The 21,786-nt window shown below is 46.9% G+C and overlaps 3 protein-coding genes across 3 annotated transcripts; all 3 read left to right on the forward strand.

Annotated features, from left to right (window-relative positions):
• Positions 1-5,849: 5,849 nt before the first annotated feature.
• LOC120688196 (transcription factor GHD7-like) lies at positions 5,850-9,111 on the forward strand. The gene is made up of 2 exons (XM_039970384.1): positions 5,850-6,687; positions 8,192-9,111. The coding sequence occupies exons 1-2, from the start codon at positions 6,169-6,171 to the stop codon at positions 8,525-8,527; spliced, it is 855 nt and encodes a 284-aa protein (XP_039826318.1). The 5' UTR covers positions 5,850-6,168; the 3' UTR covers positions 8,528-9,111.
• A 2,381-nt stretch (positions 9,112-11,492) lies between these two features.
• Positions 11,493-14,316, forward strand: LOC120688197. The gene is made up of 3 exons (XM_039970385.1): positions 11,493-11,753; positions 12,423-12,507; positions 12,609-14,316. Exon 3 carries the CDS (start codon positions 12,609-12,611, stop codon positions 13,587-13,589), a length of 981 nt encoding a protein of 326 aa, XP_039826319.1. The 5' UTR covers positions 11,493-11,753; positions 12,423-12,507; the 3' UTR covers positions 13,590-14,316.
• A 62-nt stretch (positions 14,317-14,378) lies between these two features.
• LOC120688198 lies at positions 14,379-15,807 on the forward strand. Its single transcript, XM_039970386.1, has 4 exons — positions 14,379-14,619; positions 14,732-15,013; positions 15,113-15,179; positions 15,513-15,807. Exons 2-4 carry the CDS (start codon positions 14,763-14,765, stop codon positions 15,651-15,653), a joined length of 459 nt encoding a protein of 152 aa, XP_039826320.1. The 5' UTR covers positions 14,379-14,619; positions 14,732-14,762; the 3' UTR covers positions 15,654-15,807.
• The last annotated feature ends 5,979 nt before the right edge of the window (positions 15,808-21,786 follow it).

The following is a 21,786-nucleotide window of genomic DNA, read 5'->3' on the forward strand; positions in this document are numbered from 1 at the left end:
ATCATCCCAATTACTGGTGATTCTATGGCTGATCGAGTAGTTGGATCACACGGTATCCAGTTACGAAAGTCCTGGATCTGATCCTTCTCATGCGCTGGAAGATATTGGATCCTAGCCAAGCAAGATTCCAAATAAGAAAGCTGAGGCAAACAGGATCTAATTAAAAAGAGTGTCAGATTCTTACAGGCCACTGTCGATACGGGGTATTTTCCTCTGCAACAAAGCTCCAGGAGCTGCCTTCCGTTTTTTTATCATCGGAGGGAGTAGCATTTTCCGACGACGGAGGCATGCAGTACCATGTTTTATAATTCTTCTGCAAAAGAAGCAATGATTCATCAGAAGATTCAAGTGCATGACTACAAGTACTCGATAGTGTTTCTCAACACTTACCCAGGTCTTTTCGGGAGGATTGACGGCCGAGAAGAGTGCTGGCAGTTTCAAGTTCTTGTCGAAGTTGTCGAGTACTTTACAACATCTCTTGATTGCTTCAGAGTGAGCCATTGCTTCTGGCGAGAGTCTGGTGGGATCCTTTGTACCTTCATAACGGAAGGTAGGATGTTTCCGACGCTGAAGAGGTTGGATCCAACGACTCACAAAGGAGAAGACAACATTATCTCCAGTAACTCCTTTGTTCTTGAAATTGGCAATGGCGCGAAGAATGCACTCGACTTGTTTGTCATCAGGTCCTGCACTTAATTTTTTATCCTTAAATCTAAATTAAAAAAATTTAAATTCAAGACTCGGGGGTTGTGGGTTATGTGCATCAAAGATTTATTTTTCAATTTTTTGGAAAATAATAAAGGAGAAAGACTGAAGTGACCCTCAGCTTGATTCTACGATTCAACCTAAGGCTCGGGGGCTACTCCATATGGAGCGCGAGTATTTCGCGCACCATATATGATCAAGATTTTGGGGCTTGAGCACCTCACAGCCTCAAAGCAATAGGAAATACTTGGAGGACTACTCGACGTATCTGAAAGAAGACCCAGAAGCAACCAGAAGGACGTTCTGACTACTTGAAGTACTCGAAGACGCCCAGCCAAGTACTTGATGCCTGCAGGACTCGGCTACGAAGAGCTCAGGAGCTTGTTAGACCCGGGGCAGCGGGGCTGCTTATAGGCATAGAGTATTCTAGAATGATGGATAGCTCATGGATATACCTTACCTCTCTTGTAACTACCCGAATAGCCGTAGAACTAGCTGCAGTACAAAGGAAACTATCCGACCGTGTTGTAGTAAGACTCCAACTGTATTGGGCTAGGACTTTCCATGTAACACTATCCCTCCAGATATATAAGGGCGGACAGGGACCCCCTTAAAAGAGATCAACACCTAAGGCAATACAAACAACCACACAGGACGTAGGGTATTACGCAACTCTTGGCCCGAACCTGTCTAAATCTTTGTGTTCCTTGCACCATCGAGTTCCAGAGCAGTCGATCCCTACCTACAAACCTTATTACTAAGGGTATCCCTGAGCAGACTTGACGGTAAACACCAACAGCGGGGGGCGGCGGCGAAGGAGAAAGAGCGCGTGGAGAGCGGGGACACGCCGATGAGCGACGGGCTGCTGTTGGTGGGCACCACGGAGCGCGAGCCTGTCGTCGGTCGCCCGCTGCCGTCAGCGCGCCGCCCACCGCAGGTCGCCCGCCGCCTGCTTTCTTATGAGAAGAGAAGCTCAGATGTGAATGACAGGTAGGACCCACAAAAAATAGAAGCCTATTTAGTCAGGTCTGTTGGAGTAGATAACATATTTTGACCTCTTAAATTTTAGAAGTGGGCTTCTAAAATAAAATTTAGTCACTCAATTTTAGAAGTGCTTGAGATGTTCTTAATGCTCGTGGCCTCGATAAGCGAGTGAACGGGAGGCGTACAGGTCGGCGCCGCTGCGTCCAAACTCCAGAGGCGGATTTTCGATCGGTACGGTTGATGGATCGAGCTAGTGGCTGTGGTGACCTTGGTCCGTAGCCCTCCGTTTCCGTACGGCAGCGGCAAGCTGGTGCATGCTCGGTGTTCAGTACGGCGCACATTGGGCGCTAGTACCTAGGTACAGCAGCTACCTAGGCGGCGGCTCTGGCCGCGGCCGGCGGATCGGAGCATGCATGCATGTGGATGAGGCCAGTTGCCGTCAAGCACCAGTGGATCAACAGGTTTGCTCCGTGTGCTGATCCGCGGCGCGGTGGCGCGACACGGGCCAGGGAACTGATCCGCCGGCCACGCATCCCACGATGCGATGCGAGATGCGGCGTCGGCCGGTCCCGGGGCTCCCTGGTGCGGGGGGGGGGGGCTTTTCTCTGTACCCTCGTCGCTCTCCGTCCGCGTCGCCAAAAGCGAATATGCGCTCTGCTTTCGCCCCCTCGCTTTGCCCGGCGCTCCGGCCGGTGGGGGGAGCGCAGCCGCAGCGCACGCAGCACAAGCCGAGCAGAGCTGCCGAGCCCGAAGGATCATCGTCGCAGGGCATGGCGCGCGTGCCACCCCTGGATGCGCGAAGCGACAGAGAGGTTGCTGTTGAAACGAGCCCGCGACGGAAAAGTCGCCGGGTCGCGGCCATTCCTTTCGACCGGCTCCTCCTGCTCGCCCCGCCCACCCTCCGATCCTTTCGATGCGGTTCACACGCCGCTGCCTTGACAACGACGCGGACGTAGTTACCCAGCCAGTGGGAGGTTTGTGGATGCAACACGGCCGCCCGGGAAGATAGGGGAACAAGACCGGCCGGCCGAGCGAGGGTAGCTACTGCCGATCATCTGACGATTGCCTTGACTGCATTGCTTACGGTAGAAATCGTGGACTTGAGACTTGAGTGAGTCATCCCTTTTACGATCAATCGTGCGCCGTTGGGCAACTCCTCTCCTTTAATCCCTGAGGGCGATCCCGCTCCCGCCTGGTGCAAGCTAGCTAGCGAGGCGTGCGCCATCGTCGTCTCGGAAAAGAACGGGCGGGGGCAGTGCCGTAGCTCTCGCCCGCCCTCCGCCACAGGCTCGCTGAGGCGCTGGCCGACGCCGACGTCGTGAATCTCCACAGCCACGGACGTCGCAGCCGCGCGCGCCTCCACTGACCTTGCGTAACCTCGCCTTGCGTGACGCCGGAAAGGCGCCTGGTCTCAATGCTGGCTGAATCGAGAAGCAATCCAACTCCGTCTCGTCTCCGCTGCCGCGCGACGGACACTTGTCGGCCGTGCGCGTCCAGCACGCGGTGCTCTGGCGCGCGACACGCGTCTGTGCGTGCGCACGCATGGCTTGTGTTTCATCCGCTGCTTAGCATGATCCTAACGTTCCCACATTACACATCACAAATAATGGGAGTCTGCCGTATATACAATTCAGCAATCAAATACTCACTCTGATCTAGCTAGATCACATACTAGCTAGTATATATTATGGGTTTTTTAAAAAAAACGAAACTTACGCCGTTCTAGAGCCGTACACAATGACTAATAAAGTTGGTCAAATAACTTCGTCGCCAATCGTTTATACGACTCCTGTCATTCTAAAGTACAGTTTAGACTCCTAGATTTGTTACAAGTCAAACTGCTGGATTAGCTCTTTATTGTATCCAATCTGGGTTTTATTTTATTTTTTTAAACATAATCAATGGCTCTCCTGTCTTGTTAGTTTTAAAAAAGAACTGCTCCAGCTTTGACGGAGTTTAAAAAAAAACAATTAGTATCTAGAGTACCAAATGAATGTACTATCAAAAATATATTTCATGGTAGATTGGATAAAACTAATTGGATGCTGTAAATATTGATATCTTTTATAATAAACTCAGTCAAAGTTAGAAAAGTTTCACTCATAAGAAATGAGATAAAGTGAACTGTAATTGAGAAGTGAGGGAGTACTATATTGAAAAGAGATGCGTCATGTAATTGTGAGATGATAGCATTTATTTAGAGGCCAAGAAATAAAAGGAAGAAAAGATGGGAAAATGCCTTGTAGATTCTCAGATGGCATGATGTATTTTGAGAATAATTGAGAAGGCTAAAACCATAGTACGTATTATGAATTAAAGGGAGTACTAGCTAACATGAGTTAATCAATATAAGACTAGTATTCCATCAGACCATGCATAAAAGCATATTTATTCTGAGTGCAATTTAAACTTGTCCCTTCTCGCCATCCTGGAATGATGCTAATATAAATACTTTTTATTTTTCTTGAAAGAGAACGTAGCTTGCCTCTTGACCTAATTACAGCCACAAATGTAGCACCGAACGGTATGGCTCATCCTGTACATTTTACATGCTCCTGTGTCCGTTCCTGCTATGCGTGGTACTCGATCAGTGACGCCACAGACAGTCACTGTCTTAGTGCATAGCATGGCAGTACGCAACTTGTTGGCCACACATAGCCCGTTTGTAGCTAGGTTAAGCGAGTGGAAACACGTATCCTCAGAAGCATGTATTTGTGACTACTCACATGGATTTGTCTACATAGGCATCATGCAAACACTACTATAGAAGCCTAAGAACATTTTCAACAGATTACTCATCCTTCATACTCTATGTATTTCCTTACCATCACCAATAATATCTTTTTACATTTTTGTAGCCAGTGCTATTACTCAAAGAATATGGTAAAATCCCCCTACATTTGGATTTGAGTAAGAGAGAGATATGTTTTGGTAATCACAAAAAAAAATTGATATTGGAGATGAAATTGATAATGTGTTGAAGCACCTTCTATTATCAAAAAAATATTTTTTTAATATTAGGAATAGAAATGAGTAATCTGCTGGGGATGCTCTAATAAGTTAGGAGATGTTAGATGGATATGTTCTCCCATCAGAATCAAACTTGCTTGCGATGATGATGACGATGTATCGATCTTGCTAATCTATAGTCAAACCTGTATTAATTCTGTTCAGTATATATAGTATCATGGTCGTGGCATCACTAACAGTATCTCCATCCATTTGCGATTAGGACCGCCGTTGGATGCAGCTGGAGCTCTAGTGCGTGGAGCTAGCTAGGAAGAACGCCGATCACACATGCGGCCCCATATCCTTGCAGTCAAACGTGGATCTCCTGCGTCCAAGCCTTTTCTCCATGAGTGGATATGAAATGGACCCGTATTTCCATTTGCGCCTTTTGGAACATCCAAGACAGCGACCCGGGTAGCAGCATGATTCACATGATTATTCTTCGCGCACCAACAAAATCGATCCAACCCAAGAAATTTAAATGCGAAATGAGCAAAACGCCATCAAGGATATATGTGTGGACCCAAAACTGCCTTTTGTTACTTCCTACTTCAAATTAAGACAAAACTCAAACTAGGTATCTTGTGTTGTGAGTAATAACCTAATAAGCAATCACGATGACTGGCTTCCCATAACTTAGCATTTCTACCTGATTTTTTTTGAGGGAAACCACTTACTACCTGATTAGATTTCATTAATATGCCATTGTAGCAGATTTTGAAAAGAAAAACACATACACTTAAAAAAAAGACGTTTTGTAGCTAGTTTGGGTGCAAAAGTTAGTTCAAAGAAGATTATTATAGTACTAATTTACTGATGGCTCCAACAGTACAGTAGAGCACAACAACCAAAAATAATCGATCCATTGAAGAAAGAAAGGAATTGAAGAAAGAAAGAAAGAAACATGTTTGCACAGAATCATCCAACCTAGATCTATTGCCTGGCAGGGGGCGCCCAATAGGGAATCGCCAAAAGAACCACTCAGAGAGACGAGAAAGGTGGCTCCAGATCCTCCACGTAAGAAACTAGGAGTGCAAATGGGTGACTCTTAGATGCACTTCCAACCCTTTTTAATTCAAAATTTTACAAATCTAAAGTTTGGGGCACCTAAAATTTACCAACTGGCACCCCTATAAGAAACCCTCCCATCTCATATCACTTGCTCCACTTCCATTGGCCGCACCCGGCCGGGCCGGCCCGCACCTCGCCGCGCGCGCACTTATTCTGACTTCTCCTCCACAGACCCGCCCTAGCTCTCCATCCCCCCTCTCTTCTGACTTCTCCTCCACACACCAGCCCGGCCGGCCGCGCAGGGCACGCGTATGAGCGAAGCGAGTGAGCCAGCACGCAGAAGCAAACAAGTGGGGAGGTAGAGGGAGCTCACAGACCACATAGGGTGGGAGTGGTGGGAGGAGGAAGAGGAGTCAAGAGAGCAAGCTCATACGCGCGTGCGGCGACGTCGTACGTGGGATGTCGGCGTCGGCGTCGGGCGTCGGGCGCCGCGTGTGCGGTGGCCTGGCGGAGTGCGCGTGCCATGGGCACGGGATCGGCGGCGGGCGGTGCGGGGTCGCTGTCGCCGACCTCAACCGCGGGTTCCCGGGGATGTGGCACCAGGCGGCGGAGGAGGAGCACGGCGCCGTCGTCGGCGGAGGCGCAGCGGCGGCGGGGCTGCATGAGTTCCAGTTCTTCGGCCACGACGAGGACCACGAGAGCGTGACGTGGCTGTTCAACGACCCTGCGCCCCACCTGCAGCGCGGGCCGGCGGCGGCCGCGGTCGGAAACGGGGTGGCCGAGGCCGAGCAGCGGAGGGCGCCGCCGCTGTTCGACGGGTACGCGCACGTGCAGTACGGCCAGATGCCGGGACACGGCCTCACGTTTGACGTGCCGCTGAGCCGGGGCGGCGAGGCGGCCGCCGCGGCGGTCCTGGAGGCCGGGATGGGGCTCGGCGGCGGCGGCGGCAGCAACCCGGCGACGTCCAGCGCCACAATCGTGAGTGGTTCGGTCCCATCTCTCCCCTGATCCCCTCTAATTTCAAGCTGCTGGACTGGGCATGCGATTGAGATCCTTGAAGCGCCCTCGGCCATTTCAGTATCGACTATCTACATGCATCATTCTTAGTGCAATCGCCCTTCTTGCGGATTTTTCTTGATTCATTATCTGCAGTGTTAATCACTTGAGGGGGGAAACGGAACTACGCCTAATCTCGCTAGCTTAATTTGGTACATGTCTTTACATGAGTATCTATCGATCTGTTTGGTACAGATTCAAAGTGGTGAAAACGTCCAAAGCCGTCAATTTTGTGGTCCGTCAGAGACCATCACTCCAACTTGTTAGGAGCTAGTCCAAAACAGTGCACCATCAAGTAACACATCTGTCTTGCTGTTCCTTTTTGTCTCTAATTTTCCTCCAGGATAAAGCAGTCAGCCAGTCACATTATCAAACTAGTATACTTTCTACAATTGAGCTCCACAAAAATTGCACAAAACCTCCTTGTAAAATTTCCCGCTAAATTCTTTGAATTTTCAAACCATGTTAATTTTAGTTGGCAGATTTTCCTTAAAAAAATAGTAGGCAGATAGAGAAGGCAATCGCAAAGAATATATGAGAACTGAAATTTAATTGGGTCTATATAATGCACACATGAATGAAACTGGAACAAGATCCCCGGACCAAATGCAACTTCTTTTCTTAGTATGTATATGTATATATCGCCATCTGTTGATAACCACAAGTCCTAGCCAAATGCAATTTTCTTTCTTTTTACCATCGCTATCTGTCCATCAACATGCTCACGACTAGTCCTGAACACAAGGCTGGCCGGGCAACAGCTCAGCTCAATTATTCTCATTTCATGTGGTATGGATGTACATTATTGATCCCCAACTATATATATGATCATTATATTATTTCGGTGTCATACTACTGAGTGCTAGCATGCATAGTAGTTTTTCTGTTGACAAGGATTCGCCCCGACCGAACTATCAGTTATTAATCTAGACCCTGTTTTTTCGGGACTTCTTTTTAGCCTTTGTCACATCAAAAAAAATCTTATCATTTATGAGTATTAAATAAAATCTGTTTATAAAACCTTTTGCACGGATGGGTGCTAATTTGCGAGATGAATCTAATGAGCCAAATTAATCCATATTTTGCTACAGTGATTCTACCGTAACCATTCACTAATCATGGATTAATATACCTCATTAGATTCATCTCGAAGTTTAGCCCCAGAGTTCTGCAGTTAGTTTATAGTTAGACTTTATTTAAAACTTATAAATACTAAGATTCTTTTTGACGTGGCATGATAAGTTTAGCCTCTGGATCCAAACTACCCCGGTAGATAATTTGTGAAACTGGGAAAAAAATGTTTATACATCGCGCATGCCTTGCTTGCTTGCATTATCCAATTTGTTTTGGGCCGGATCAAATGGCGAAGGTGACATGCATGGCTCGGATCCTTATTTTTGGCACGCCCTATCATTAACTTTTTCAGATGCCCTTCTGCGGCGGGAGCACGTTCACTGACGCGGCGAGCTCCGTCGTCGTCCCGGGCGAGGTCGCTGCGACGGGGAACGGGAGCTTCAGCGGCGGCGGCGGGGACCCAGCGATGGACCGGGAGGCGAAGGTGATGCGGTACAAGGAGAAGCGGAAGCGGAGGCGCTACGAGAAGCAGATCCGGTACGCCTCGCGCAAGGCCTACGCCGAGATGCGGCCGCGCGTCAAGGGCCGGTTCGCCAAGGTGCCCGACGGCGAGGCGCTGGCGCCAACGGCGGCGGCGGCGGGTTATGAGCCCGGCCGGCGGCTCGACCTCGGATGGTTTCGTTCATAGCCACGATCGATGTACCTGACGTACGTTTAATTATATAATGCCGGCCGGAGCATTAGCTAGCACACATAGGCCATTGGTTAATTTAAGGTACGCACCAAAAAATCTGGCACACGGATTGCCGAGTGCCAGAGACACTCGGCAGTATTTCACCTTTGCCGAGTGCCAGCTGGAGGCACTCGGCAAAAAGTTGACGCCATCAGCCCCCCTGACGGGTGGTGCACGGCGGGCGCGCGTGCTGGGCACGTGCTCAGGCTTTGCCGAGTGCCGCCCGACCAGCACTCGGCAAAGGAGCCACGTTGCCAAGTGTTTTGATTTGCCGAAGGTCTGCATTTGGCAACGCCCGGGCATGCCGTGTGCCAGATTTTTGCCGAGTGTCCGCGGCCTGACACTCGGCAAACCACATATTTGCCGTGTGCCCGTGGTCTGGCACTCGGCAAAGACCCAGACACTCAGCAACTATCGGTTTTCCGGTAGTGCTAGTAGCCCTGAAACCTCGTATTGATACTTGCGAGTACAGCACAGCAACAATTGCGATCATGTTGAGATGCTTGATCGATGCATGTCAAGGACTTTTTGCTGGTACAGGCACGTTGCCTAATCAGGTCTCGAGTGCGGTCACTCTGCATGCGTGCCTTTTTGCACGGATGTGGCATGTCTCGTGTCGTTTAACCGCCAAGAGTTCAAGCATGTATGGGCTTGGCCTATGGCCCTATGGGCGTATACGAGTCCAAGCGGGTACGAGTACTACTACTCAATGCGGAGTATTGCCGTATTGGTCTCTCTCTCACACACTCTCTCTTTCTTAATTTACTACGATCTTTTTTTATCACCTCTGAGGCGGGTATAAAAATAACTGTCTCTACTAATACTCCTATTTTAAGAGGCAGTCAACTTATAAAAGTCCACCTCTATTAATAGACCGAGCCCAATGACCGCCTCTGTTAATACTTAGGGTTACTCGCTCCTGTTCCATTCCTCTCCTCCCTCTCCCACTCTCTCAAACCGAGCGCCGTCCCTCCTCTCCTCCACCCTCGCCGCCCCTCCCCTCCTCTCCTCCACGCGAGCGGCCGCAGCAGCGCGGGCTCGGCGGCCTAGTGGAGCAACGAGCGGCGGCCTTGGTGGCGCGGCGGCGTGGGTTTGGTGGTGGATCCAGCGCACGGAGCGGCGAGCAGCGGGCTCGGCGGTGGATCCAGCGGCGAGCGGCGGGCTCGGCGGCGCGGTGGTGCGGGCCCAGTGCGGCCGCCCTTCCCTCCCCTCCTGCACGTGGCACCGAAGGTGATGACGGCGGCGGAGGAGTACAGCCGATGAGCTCGGCTCATCGGCGGGCTTCTTCTTTTTTTTTAAATTTTTTTATTTGATTAATTGAGACAGGCACACGACCGCCTTAGAAAATAGGTTATTTACTTTGACCTTTGATCTGAGGCGGTTGCGAAAACCGCCTCCGTTAATCACTTTGCCCATCTCAGTTAAGTTTTTTTTATAGTAGTGCTCGCTGCGAGTTGAATAAGAAATTAACTTGCACGGCCGCGCACAATGAGACCTCCGGCGAGAAGAAATTACTCCATGGCACCACATGGTATAGTAAATCTCGCTACCTAAGCATTTTAGTGCAGACTTGATCAGTGAGCCTTGGTTACATCGCATCACGGTGTTGTTTTAATGCATACTCCATCCGTTCCAAAAACAAGTCATTCTAGGATTCAAAATTTATCTCAGAAAACAAGTCATCTTGCTCTATTTAGAAAGTGTATGTGGATGCAAGAATCAATTAGTGCTAAATATAGGTAATAAATATGAGCAAATATGGTCATTTCACCTTCTTGTTAATTTGTTCTAAATTTTTTAGGATGACTTATTTTTTTAGGACGAAAGTAGTATTTGACTGCCTGGTAAGGTCATAAAATCTATAAGTAAAATGCATTAGAGATCCATCAACTTGTAAGGGTGTGTCATATAAGTTCATCAACTCCAAAAATACATTTCTGAATCCATAAACATTTTAAGTCGTTCACCGCAGGTTCATACCCGTCCACGTGGGCAGCTAGCGCTGATATGACATGCTCACTAGGTGCCACTCTTTCATCCCTCTGCATCTACTTCTCTCTCCCATGGTCTCTCCGCTAACACATTTAATCGAAGAGGTTATGTGGGAGACAAGCTTTGACCCTATTTGGGACGGTGGGTGTCAATCACACGGCGCTTATACGTGTAAGCGGCTCGGAGGCTGCGTTCGCAATTCTAGCTCGCGTAGTTCATTTTTCCGTGTTTTGCATTGTGGGCGGCCGGCGGACACGCATTCGTCGCGAGGCATTCACTATGTAAAAAACAATCAAAGAAGACACTATATTTTGAGACGCAAATATTAGAACTCATCTCCAAAATGAATTTTCAGACGTTTCGATCTAAAACGTCTCCACCACGTTCTTTCAGGCTTTAGAAAAACAAAACGCGTCTCCAATGATAACTTATCCCAGACGCGTCATCAGAAAACGCGTCTATGATGTATTAGAGACGCGGAGCAACGAACCGTGTCTGCTTTATGCAGAGTATAGGAGACACGTGTATTTAAAACGCGTCTCCAACGATTATTTATCCGATACATGTTAATTGTAGACGCGTTTTAACCAAAACGAGTCTGCAAAAGGATACATATGTAAACGCGTTTTGAGAAGCCCTGTCTTCACTCGCCCTCTTCCAGTTGGAGTTCATGTCCGCTCTGCTTTTTGGCGAGCCGGCGATCGACTGGCCGTGCCGGGCACGGCCGACGACCAGTTGGCCGGCCGGTGACCTACCAGAGCACCGTATACCCACGCCCTACGCTACTGATGCCTCGTCTTGCTCGATCGATCGCGCCTAGGTAGCCAGCCCCGGCCCCGTGCGCGACCCCCGTGCGCGCCGCGCTCGTACACGTACTCCCCGGCGGCCGGCTGGCCGCGCCACCACCGCCGGGGGCCTCCCACCAATGTTGGACCCTCCCGTGCATCAGTGCCCGCCGCGCATCACTGCATCACACTGTCGTCATTGCGGGCGGCCTGGCAGCAGCTCGCCGCGCGCGCTCGGTCGTCGTCGTTTGGTCGCTGCGGGAGCTCTACATCTCGTCCTCTGCGGCGTCGTCCAATTAGGGGACGATGACCGTCCACTGCATCCTCATGATCTGCATCCACTCGCTCACTCCCTCGGCTGACTTGACGATCATCATGCTGGTCTCTCCTCCCCGGCCAAAAAGGTGACTTTTTTAATTGTTCATTCATGCACAAATAGTTCAAATTTACATTAGGAAAAAGTCCAAATTACTCCCCTCAAGTATAACCAAAGTCTGAATAACCCCCTAAACTATGTTTTGGTTCGTTTTACCCCTTAAACTATGTCATTTGGTTCATTTTACCCCTTAATGAAATTTGTTCTTTTTATTCCACCATATATAAGTTGAATCTTAATTTAAAATTTTGCATGGTGGTAGTGCATATCACAATGCATTTTAATAAAATGTATTATGAATTTTTAATCAATATGTTTTATATAATTTGAATTTCAAGAATGAATTTATTAGTAAATATCCTACTCTATCAAATAATGATGAAAAAATGATAATATATTTTTTCTAAAATATGTTATGATGTCCGCTATCATCCTGTAAAAAACCAACTTAAGATTTCACTTGTGTGTGGAGAAACAAAAAAGAGAAATTCCATCAAGGGGTAAATTGTACCAAATGATATAGTTTAGGGGGTAAAATAAACTAAAACATAGTTTAGGGGGTTATTTGGACTTTGGTCATAGTTCAGGGTAGTAATTTGGACTTTTTCCTTTACATTATGTCTTAATATGTACATATAATTGTATATATTGAATATATTCAATTTGATGAGGATATTTTATTATTTTGTTTTTGTAGTCTTCTGCAGCCATTAACTTGTTTGCATCACCTTCCGCCGCACATCTCCACGGCTTTGTCACTAGCTGCATAGCTAGCCCCGAAGGTGAGATTTTGAAATTCATGCATAACTCCATTGATACTTGTATTCTTTATTTATGCACAGCTTCATGAAATTTTTTAATTTTATCATGCTCGAATATGTAGATGGCAGACCGGACATGGATGTACCCTAAGAACCGCACATGTGGTGAGTACTTGACTGGTTTGAAGTCATTCATAGATGCAGCAGAGACAGATAAGTTGAAGCAGGTCAAGTCCGCCATAAGTTGTCCATGTGTTGACTGTGAGAATGACATACAATTCTCAAGTTCAGTTCATGTCCATGCCCATTTGATCATTCGAGGTTTCATGGATGACTACATTTGTTGGAATATGCATGGAGAAGAAAGTTGTAATGTTCGAGACCTTGAGGCCGACCGTATGCATCAAGAAACCGCTTGTAACGAACAATCTGGAAAATTTTATGCTTGTCAAGATGAGGAGGAAGTACACTCTGACAATCAAGCTGTTGGGAATGATCTTAGTGAAGATGACCTAATACAAATCGGTGACAACTATGTCCATGTCGCTGATCAATTGGAGGAGATGGTGCGTGATGCCATGGGGTATGATGGGCATACTATTTTGGAGTTCGAGAAACTGAAAAAGTTGGTGACAAACATGAAGACACCACTCTATCCGGGCTGCAAAGGGAAGTACACGAAACTCTTCGCATCACTCAAACTTCTCCAACTGAAGGCAACCCACCATATGACTGATCGGGGTTTCAAGGCTTTGGTGGACCTGCTAAGGGACATGTTGCTAGAAGAGAATGAGATACCTAAGACAACCTACGAGGCCAAGCAAATCATTTGCCCTTTGGGATTGGAGGGCGAGAAGATACATGCTTGTAAGAATGATTGCATTCTATTTCGTGGCGACCATGCTAACGACACCGAATGCCCAAAGTATCAAATGTCTCGATATAAGCAAAGAAATGCTGGTGGTGATGAGGTAAGGAGGCATGGAGCTCCTCAAAAGGTGGCCTGGTATTTCCCTTTGATTCCTCGCTTTGAGGCGTTTGTTTGCATCAAGAAAGGACGTGCAGCTGTTGCGTTGGCACATGGAGGGCCGGAAGCAGGATGATTACATACGACACCTAGCAGATTCGATATAGTGGCACATCATTAATCACAAATATGGTCAATTTGCTGATGATCCAAGGAATCTTCGATTTGGATTAAGAACAGATGGGATGAATCCATTCGGTCAGATGAGTAGCTCACACAGTGTCTGGCCAGTGTTAGTGTTGATCTACAATCTTCCGCCTTGGCTTTGCAACAAGAGAAAATACATGATGATGTCAATGATCATCTCAGGTCCGCATCAGCCAGGCGTTGATATCGACGTGTATATGAGACCATTGGTGGATGATCTGAAAACACTATGGTCAGAAGGACAAATTTTTTTTCTATGGCGCAGCAGCTTTCTAATATTGTTAGATAAAATTATACATCGATACTGAAATGAAATTCTAGCTTAGTTCAATGGTTTGGCAGCGCTGTCTTAAGTCTGGGGTCGCGAGTTCGAGTCCCAAAAGAGGGACCTTTTTTCTTTCTATTTTTGCTATTTCCGTGGGCCGGCGAGGCCCAAAAGAGCTAGGGTTCAGTGGGGTGTGCCGCTCCTTCCCTCCCATCCCGCCCGCCTCTCCTCTTGCACCCGACCGGATCTGGGCCCTCTCCTCCCTGCTGTGACCACCGCCGGTAGGCAGGTAGCCATAAGCAGGCCTACTAGGAAGCGCCGCCCTCGCCCTTCTCCTCCATCGAGCATGAAGACAGTGCTCCATCTCACGCGGAGGCGCAGGCGTCCAAGATCGAGCTGAGCACTATGTCGCCGCCGCAGGGCTGCTCGCGGGCGTAGGCCACCACGCGGAGTGTAGCTCACGGGTGGAGGTGTCCATGGCGGCGGCATAGAGCAGCCAGCCACCAACTACTTTATCAAGGTGCTGATATAGGTCAGTGGCACCATTCCTTCTCTCTCTGCTAGTCTGGGGTTAATTGGAGGGGGGCAAGTTGTACCTTCAATTTTGGCAAACTAATTTGCTTAACCCTAACCCCGTGGACCGTGGTTCTGTGTTAGATGCATTGGATGTGTCACTTCTGCGCTGTTTCACATTGTAAGTTTCAATTCCTCTTCTATCTGTGACACCTGCATATAGCACTAGTTAGGGTAATGTATAGTTTTACTTCATTTTGTATGTTTGCTTGACATTGGTTTTATTTTCTTAGATCTCTGCTTCAAGAAACTAAGTCAAAGGCCATGCCTGTGGGCTTTCTTGATCCTGAGCTAATGTCCCTGTCAAACATAACATCTAACAAATTTTATGTGGTGGATTATTTGGGAAAGGCCCTCAATCATTATGCTAAGAAGGAGATAATTATGTTTCCACATAACCCCGGTGGCCACTGGATTTTAGTGGTAATTATTCCAAAGTGGAGCAAGGTTTTGTGCTTCGATTCACTCAGGTCCAAGGCACGTGATCATACCTTGTTGAAAGAAGTAATTGATGAGTGAGTACTTTGTTCCTAACCATCACCATATTTTATAAGTAAACTTTGAACAGTGATGAATAACTGAGCATAAACAATTTTCAATTTCCATGCTTGTAGGGCACTTCATTCATACCCAGTCAGGGGGAAGGGAAGTAAGAGCATGACACATGTCTCCAAGTTTCCAGTAAGTGCCTGTTAAGACCAAACGTATATAAGGGATTAAGTGTCTTGGTGATTTCTGTGCATTGACTTGTTCATTCTCCAATAAATTAATATTTGTATTTCTGTCTAATTGTTGCTTGTGCCACCAGCAATCTGCTAGTAATACCTGTGGTTCCTACACAGCAAATCACATGCTAGAAGCTATGGAAATACTAGGACTGGATAATTCTTTAGTACAAATAAACTTTTCTCAATAATTTTTTGTTCTCCATTTAAATTCTGCATGTACAAATCAATTTTATCCTTCTGCTTTATTTGTGCCTTGTTCTAAATTTTTTTTTACTGAAATACATAGGATTTTGAAGCTTTGACAAATCCCATCGACCAATATGTAATGGTCAAGATTCGAGAAAGGATTGCCTCCTTCATAATATCCCAGGTGATCAACCCGAATGGAGAGTTTCACTGCGACAATCCAGGTCTTAATTACGTTTGAACAAAAAATGTCAATTGTACTATGAAAGATGAACCAAGGGCATGCAGGATATGAAACCTGCAAGATATGAAACCATATTATGTTCTTGTGTATGTATTAAGTTTGATCTTGTGCAAGATGATAATGAACATGTGCTGTTCTTGTACTATGTATGATGATGATGATGTGTATCTGTGCTAATGCATGTTTTGCCAATGACCTGTGCTAGCTGCTAAACCTGTGAGCAAAAAAAAAAACAGACACATCTATACATAAACGCGTCTTGGCTATTTGTTTAATGGAGACGTGTCTATGCTAAAATGCGTCTCTAATCAATTCATTAGAATCACGTCTGAGTAATACTGGTGTCTCCATTTTTATTTAAAGGAGACGCGTGTTGATAAAAAAGCGTCTCGAATAAGCATTACCAGAGTCGCGTCTGGGTAAAAGCGCTTCTCCAATGACAGTTATTGCAGACGCGTAAAACCGCATCTCCAATGATTGTTAATGCAGACGCGTAAAATCGCATCTCCAATGACACTAAATCAGTGACACAAATTTGCCGACAGAAAAGAATTTCGTCTCCAATGACCTTCTATCCGTGTCTGCAATTAGGGATTTTGACATAGTGATTCGGCGGGATATTTTTCGCATTTCTCGCTCATACACGACGCGTCGCAGTCCCAAACAGGGCCTTCATGTCGGGGAGGATTCCGGCTGCCGTGGCAATCGGCAGGAACGTCGCAGCTCTTGCGGCCCAAGGACGAGGCACATCAGCTGGATGCGTCAGAGCGCCATGGTTGCGCAAGTTCATGTCACCATCGTCTTTGTGCCGGCGCCCATGCTGGTGTGGCTGCCGAAGCCTAGGTACACAACAGAGCCCGCCGCCTTACCGTTCAGCCACGCCATGCACACCCCGTCGTCCTGCAGCAGCAGGATAACCGTACCGCCGCTCGCGGCCGGGCGCCGACAACGGCGACGCGATGGCGCTGGCGAGCGGGCCGACGGGTGACTGTGTAGATGAGCGGCAGGAGCAGCTTGAGCAATGAGCGCATCAACGACGTCCTTCTCCATGTCGCGGAATCTGTTGAGGACGACGGCCCTGGCGGCGGCGCAGGTGCGGTTCTGGTGCACGTGGAAGTGCATGAGCCACTCGCCGATGTCGGTGGGGTGGCAGAACGTGGGCATGTCCCCAAGCCTCGTCCCGGCACCTCCATTGTAGTCGTTTACTCGTTTCCTTCACACAACAACGTATTCCCTTTTTTTTTTTTTGCCATGAAGTTAATGCATAGAAGGTGGCATCAAGCTACGTATGGGCGTATGGCTATGGTGCGTGCCTTTGAGGGTGATGACCTCCCTCGCGAGGAGCTTAGAGCAACTCCAGTGGAGTGACTAAATTTGAGTGACTAAAACTCAATTAGTCATCCACTTTCTAAATTTAGTCATTCAAAATGTAGTCTCTACTTCAGCAGCACCGACCAAATAGACTAAAAAATAGTGGGCCCTATTTTTGGTAGTCTAAGTAGAAGGTTACCAAATTGAGGTGGTAAGAGAGAAAATTTAGTCACCTCCTCATTTTAGTCACCCAAGTAGAAGTAAGTCTTGTTGAAAATGGAAATTTGAGTAAAATGACTAAAATGTAGGTTTAGTCACCTAAATAGAGACTCTGTTGAAGTTGCTAAATGGAGATAGTAGCCCATCAGACATGAGGCTGCAGGCGGATGGCTGTGAAGAACTACACGTCGGGGACGCCAACAGTGCGCGTCGCCGCGGCGGCAAACGGCATCTGGGTGTCGGCAACGACGCAACTGACCGGCGGTGTGTCGCCCAGCTACGATTTTTTTTATTTTTAACCTATTTTTCAATTTTATTTTAAAAATAATCCACCCACACATATATTTGCAGATCTAACCCTTTTTGTCGCGCCGGTCTGCGTAGCGTGACAAAAACACGCTGTCGCGCCACATACATTGGCGTGACAAGATGTGCCACGTTGGCACGCTTCGGAGCGCTCGGAAGGAGTCTGCCAGCTCATATTCCACGTGTCAACCTTGTCACGCCACTCCCACCGGCGTGACAGTACAGCCTTGTCACGCCACCCCCGTTGGCGTGACAAGATCTGACCTTAAAAAAATCATATCTTTTTCATACGAACTCTGATGGAGATGATTTTTATACGAAAATTGTAGCTCTTAACGAGATCTACGATCTACAATTTTGTGGTTTTGAATTTTTTCATTTGAAGTAATTAAGATGGTTAAATAATTGATTTAAATTTTTGACAGCATATTAAGCACTTTAACTCTATCGGATCATCTCTAACTTGACATGTTTATCATGGTTCTACAAATTAAGTTCTATATAATGTTCTATATAATGTTTGATATATGAAATAATATGGACTAAATAATAATAGTTCGATAAGAGATACAATGAGAAATCAAACTATATCATCCTTGTGTATGAAATATAATGCAACACCTTAGATATTAATTATAGCTATAAACTAGATCAAGTATTTTTTTGAAAGATTAAGATCTTAAAATATGATAACAGTTTGAAAAAATACAAATGTGTAAGTTTTATACTAGTTATTAAGTGGTTTAGATGAAATGAGTACTTTGTTGTTCTCCATCTTATGACCTTCTTTTCACTGTATCTCCTTTGGTCAGCGCAACGCTTATCGATTGCACTGCTTGGTTTGGCTAGACAAGATCATCGCTCAAGGTGCCTCCATGGTCCCACAACTCTAGATATATATTATATTAATAAGCAAGTGTTGTTATAGAAAAAAAAGAGAGCCACCACGTTCGTCGAGAGGGTCTAGAAATTTATACATTAATCTAAAAAGGAGAAGAATTTACACCATTGGATTTTACGAAGAACTAATGATCTAAACTGACTCAAGAGGCCATATCATATACAATTGAAAAATATATAATTTCATAATTAAAGAATTAAAAAAATTAGAATTTAATTATAGAGTCCATGCCGAATACAAAAATTCATCATACTTTCCCACCCAATCAAGACTACACCGTATGGCACGTCTAATGGGGATCAAAACGGGTTGATCCTGATAGATGGAAGTAAAATGATGGGGCATGATGATGGGGGTCAAAACAATATAATATATGGATGCAAAAAAATGACACAATTATTGATTGTTTTATATGCTTATTTGTATATGGGCTTCCAACAAAGTCAGGGACAGTAAGAAATTCGGCACAACGGTAGTAGAGAAGTCTCCATACAGGTGGTGGTAGCAAAACGGTTGTACATATGCACATGTAACTTCGGAGTTGATTTATACAAAATAGATATAATGTATATGCACGTAATTTGATAGGCAATGTGAAAATATGTATAATAAGACTTAGTGATGTATAGTGGTTGAAGAACAAACTCTAGGGGAACAAACAAAATAGCCCGCTACAACAAATTATTTATAATAAAAAAACAAAACATAGCAAAACTAGCCACGCTATTAGCATGGACCAACTCACAAGTTAAAGCTATAATTAATAATACCTAGAGTGTTGCATTATATTCCGTACTCAATGATGATATAGTTTGATTTCTCATTGTATCTCTTATCGAACTATTATTATTTAGTCCATATTATTTCATATATCAAACATTATATAGAACTTAATTTGTAGAACCATGATAAACATGTCAAGTTAGAGATGATCCGATAGAGGTAAAGTGCTTAATATGCTGTCAAAAGTTTAAATCAATTATTTAACCATCTTAATGACTTTAAATGAAAAAATTCAAAACTACAAAGTTGTAGATCTCGCTGTGAGCTACAATTTTTGTATAAAAATTATCTCCATCCGAGTTCGTATGAAAAAGATATTATTTTTCTAAAGTCAGACTTTGTCATGCCAGCAGGGGTGGCGTGACAAGGCTGTACTATCACGCCGGTGAGAGTGGCGTGACAAGGTTGACACGTGGAATATAAGCTGTAAGACCCATTCCGAGTGCTCCGAAGCGTGCCAATGTGGCACATCTTGTCACGCCAATGCATGTGGCGCGACAGCGTGTTTTTGTCACGCCACGCAGACCGGCGCGACCAAAAAGGTTAGATCTGCAAATATATATCCGGGTGGGTTATTTTTAAAATAAGATTAAAAAATAGGTTAAAAATAAAAAAATATTCCCCAGCTACAACCCGTCTAGGATGACCTCCATGGCGGCGAGGCTGCCGCCACCCCCGTCGTCCGCGGTGTAGCCCCCACCCCTGGCGAGTAGAAGTGTCACCCCGCAATGACCAAATTTTTACAAGAACTCCACCATAAAATGCGCAAGGTCAAGGAGTGTAGCCCTTGTGCCGTTGGCTTGAGCTCCATTAGCTCAGCCACGGCGGACATGACAAAGGTTATCTCGCCGGAGAGACCATGGGAGAGTGAAGAAGATGGAGAGGGATGAAAGAGTGGCGTCTAGTCACCATGCCACATCAGCGCTAGCTGCCCACGTGGATGAGTATGGACATGCGGTGAACATCTTAAACAGTTAAACAGTTATGAACCAAGAAATGCACTTTCAGAGTTGTTGGTCGCTATAAGGGCATGCAGGCATGGATTTTTAGCAGTAGTCACCACTCACCAGAGGCAAACCCATCGGAACCCTTCGGCATAAATATTTACTACATGGCCGGGTGACCCCATAAATTTTAACACACGTTTGGTTGTATTCTAAAAAATTGGCGCGTCCAAGTTTGTTGGTAAATTGGCAATATCAAAAATTGACCTTTCCAACATATGGGTGAGCCCATAAATTTTAACATTCATTTGTTTGTATTCTAAAAAATTGGCGCGTCCAAGTTTGTTGGTAAATTGGCAATATCAAGCCGTCCACATTTTGGCTGTTTAAGTCACACTCCCTCATGTAGTATTTGTATTTTGGTATGAGACCAATCCATGTCCAAAATTTTGGTTGTAACATTGACACCCATCCAATTGCTATTCTTACCTTTGTTTTAACAAACAAATTTGGCATGCTATATTTTGACCTCCCATATTTTGATAGGGCAAATTTTGGCCTCCCATATTTTGGCGGGGCAAATTTTTGAGTCCATTAAAGCAGGCTTGCCGGGTACCACGATTAGGGATACCCTAATCGGGGTACTAAGACCATCCTAAAAACACAAACACATATTAGACAACTGAGCCCACGAAGGCCCACGGCCTCATTCCCAATCTGGAAGAAAGAAAGGGACTCAAAAAGCCCAGCACGCGGCCCATCCGCACCCCCCTCGGACCCGCGGGATGATCTCCGCCTCGCTCGAGGGCTCCCATCGAGACCCTCGACTGTGCCCCGCATCTCCGCCTCGCTCGAGGCCACCCATCGACGTAAAGGACAAACGGCCCTTCCGCTCACCCCCCCCGCCGTACGGAAGCATTAAATGCCAACCACTCCTCCACAGCGCGGACAGACGGCGTCAGGCCGCCATTCCCGCAGTGGCTGTGACCGGAGTCCCGTCCGCCAACTCCGGTCATTGCTCTGCCATCCCGGACGCTGTGGCAGCACTGTGGAACCTGCAACATGGGACGAGACGTGCTCGGCACAGCTCGCGTTACTATTCTACCAACTCCGGCTGTCCGGACTCCACCTCACCACACGTATGGCCCCGGGCTGGCCCCCTGCTCGGGAAGGGGTCCGGCGTCGCCACGTGCCCCTCAAGGAGGGACGCTCAGCGCTAGCATCCGGAGGCCCGGACCTCCCCCTCGAGGGGTCCAAGAACTCCATGTGACTCCCGGACCTCCTTAGTGCACGCGCCAGCACTCCGTCCAAGGGGGGTCCGGGACCGCCACGCGCACCATCACCGCTGGCGCACATATATACGCAAGACCCTGACCTGCAGGGCTCATGGAGCGCCACCACACCATATCTGGAGGACTGTACACCCTACAGCGACGACCACGCTGGCTGCTGGGGCAAGCAGGACGCCGGCGCGATCTCCGCAAGACAAGGACGATACCCAGGATGACTGCCACGCCCGACGGCATGCCCCACAGTGTACTTTCAACAGTGCTCGACCACTTCACCCCCGCGATTCGGGGGGAAACCGACGACTTCCACGTTCCCCTGCGCATGTACACCGTTCCTCCTTGTGACTATAAAAGGAGGAGGCAGGCTTCCTTTAAAG

This window comes from Panicum virgatum, chromosome 9N (assembly GCF_016808335.1).
Source record: "Panicum virgatum strain AP13 chromosome 9N, P.virgatum_v5, whole genome shotgun sequence".
NCBI lineage: Eukaryota > Viridiplantae > Streptophyta > Magnoliopsida > Poales > Poaceae > Panicum > Panicum virgatum.

Excerpts from the sequence above, each read along its gene's own strand:
- LOC120688196 (XM_039970384.1), top strand. The coding sequence starts at position 6,169 with ATGTCGGCGTCGGCGTCGGGCGTCGGGCGCCGCGTGTGCGGTGGCCTG. Across the intron at positions 6,688-8,191 it reads CGACGTCCAGCGCCACAATC|ATGCCCTTCTGCGGCGGGAG; the intron begins GTGAGTGGTTCG and ends TAACTTTTTCAG.
- LOC120688198 (XM_039970386.1), top strand. The coding sequence starts at position 14,763 with ATGCCTGTGGGCTTTCTTGATCCTGAGCTAATGTCCCTGTCAAACATA. Across the intron at positions 15,014-15,112 it reads TTGAAAGAAGTAATTGATGA|GGCACTTCATTCATACCCAG; the intron begins GTGAGTACTTTG and ends CCATGCTTGTAG. Across the intron at positions 15,180-15,512 it reads CACATGTCTCCAAGTTTCCA|GATTTTGAAGCTTTGACAAA; the intron begins GTAAGTGCCTGT and ends TGAAATACATAG.
- LOC120688197 (XM_039970385.1), top strand. The coding sequence starts at position 12,609 with ATGGCAGACCGGACATGGATGTACCCTAAGAACCGCACATGTGGTGAG.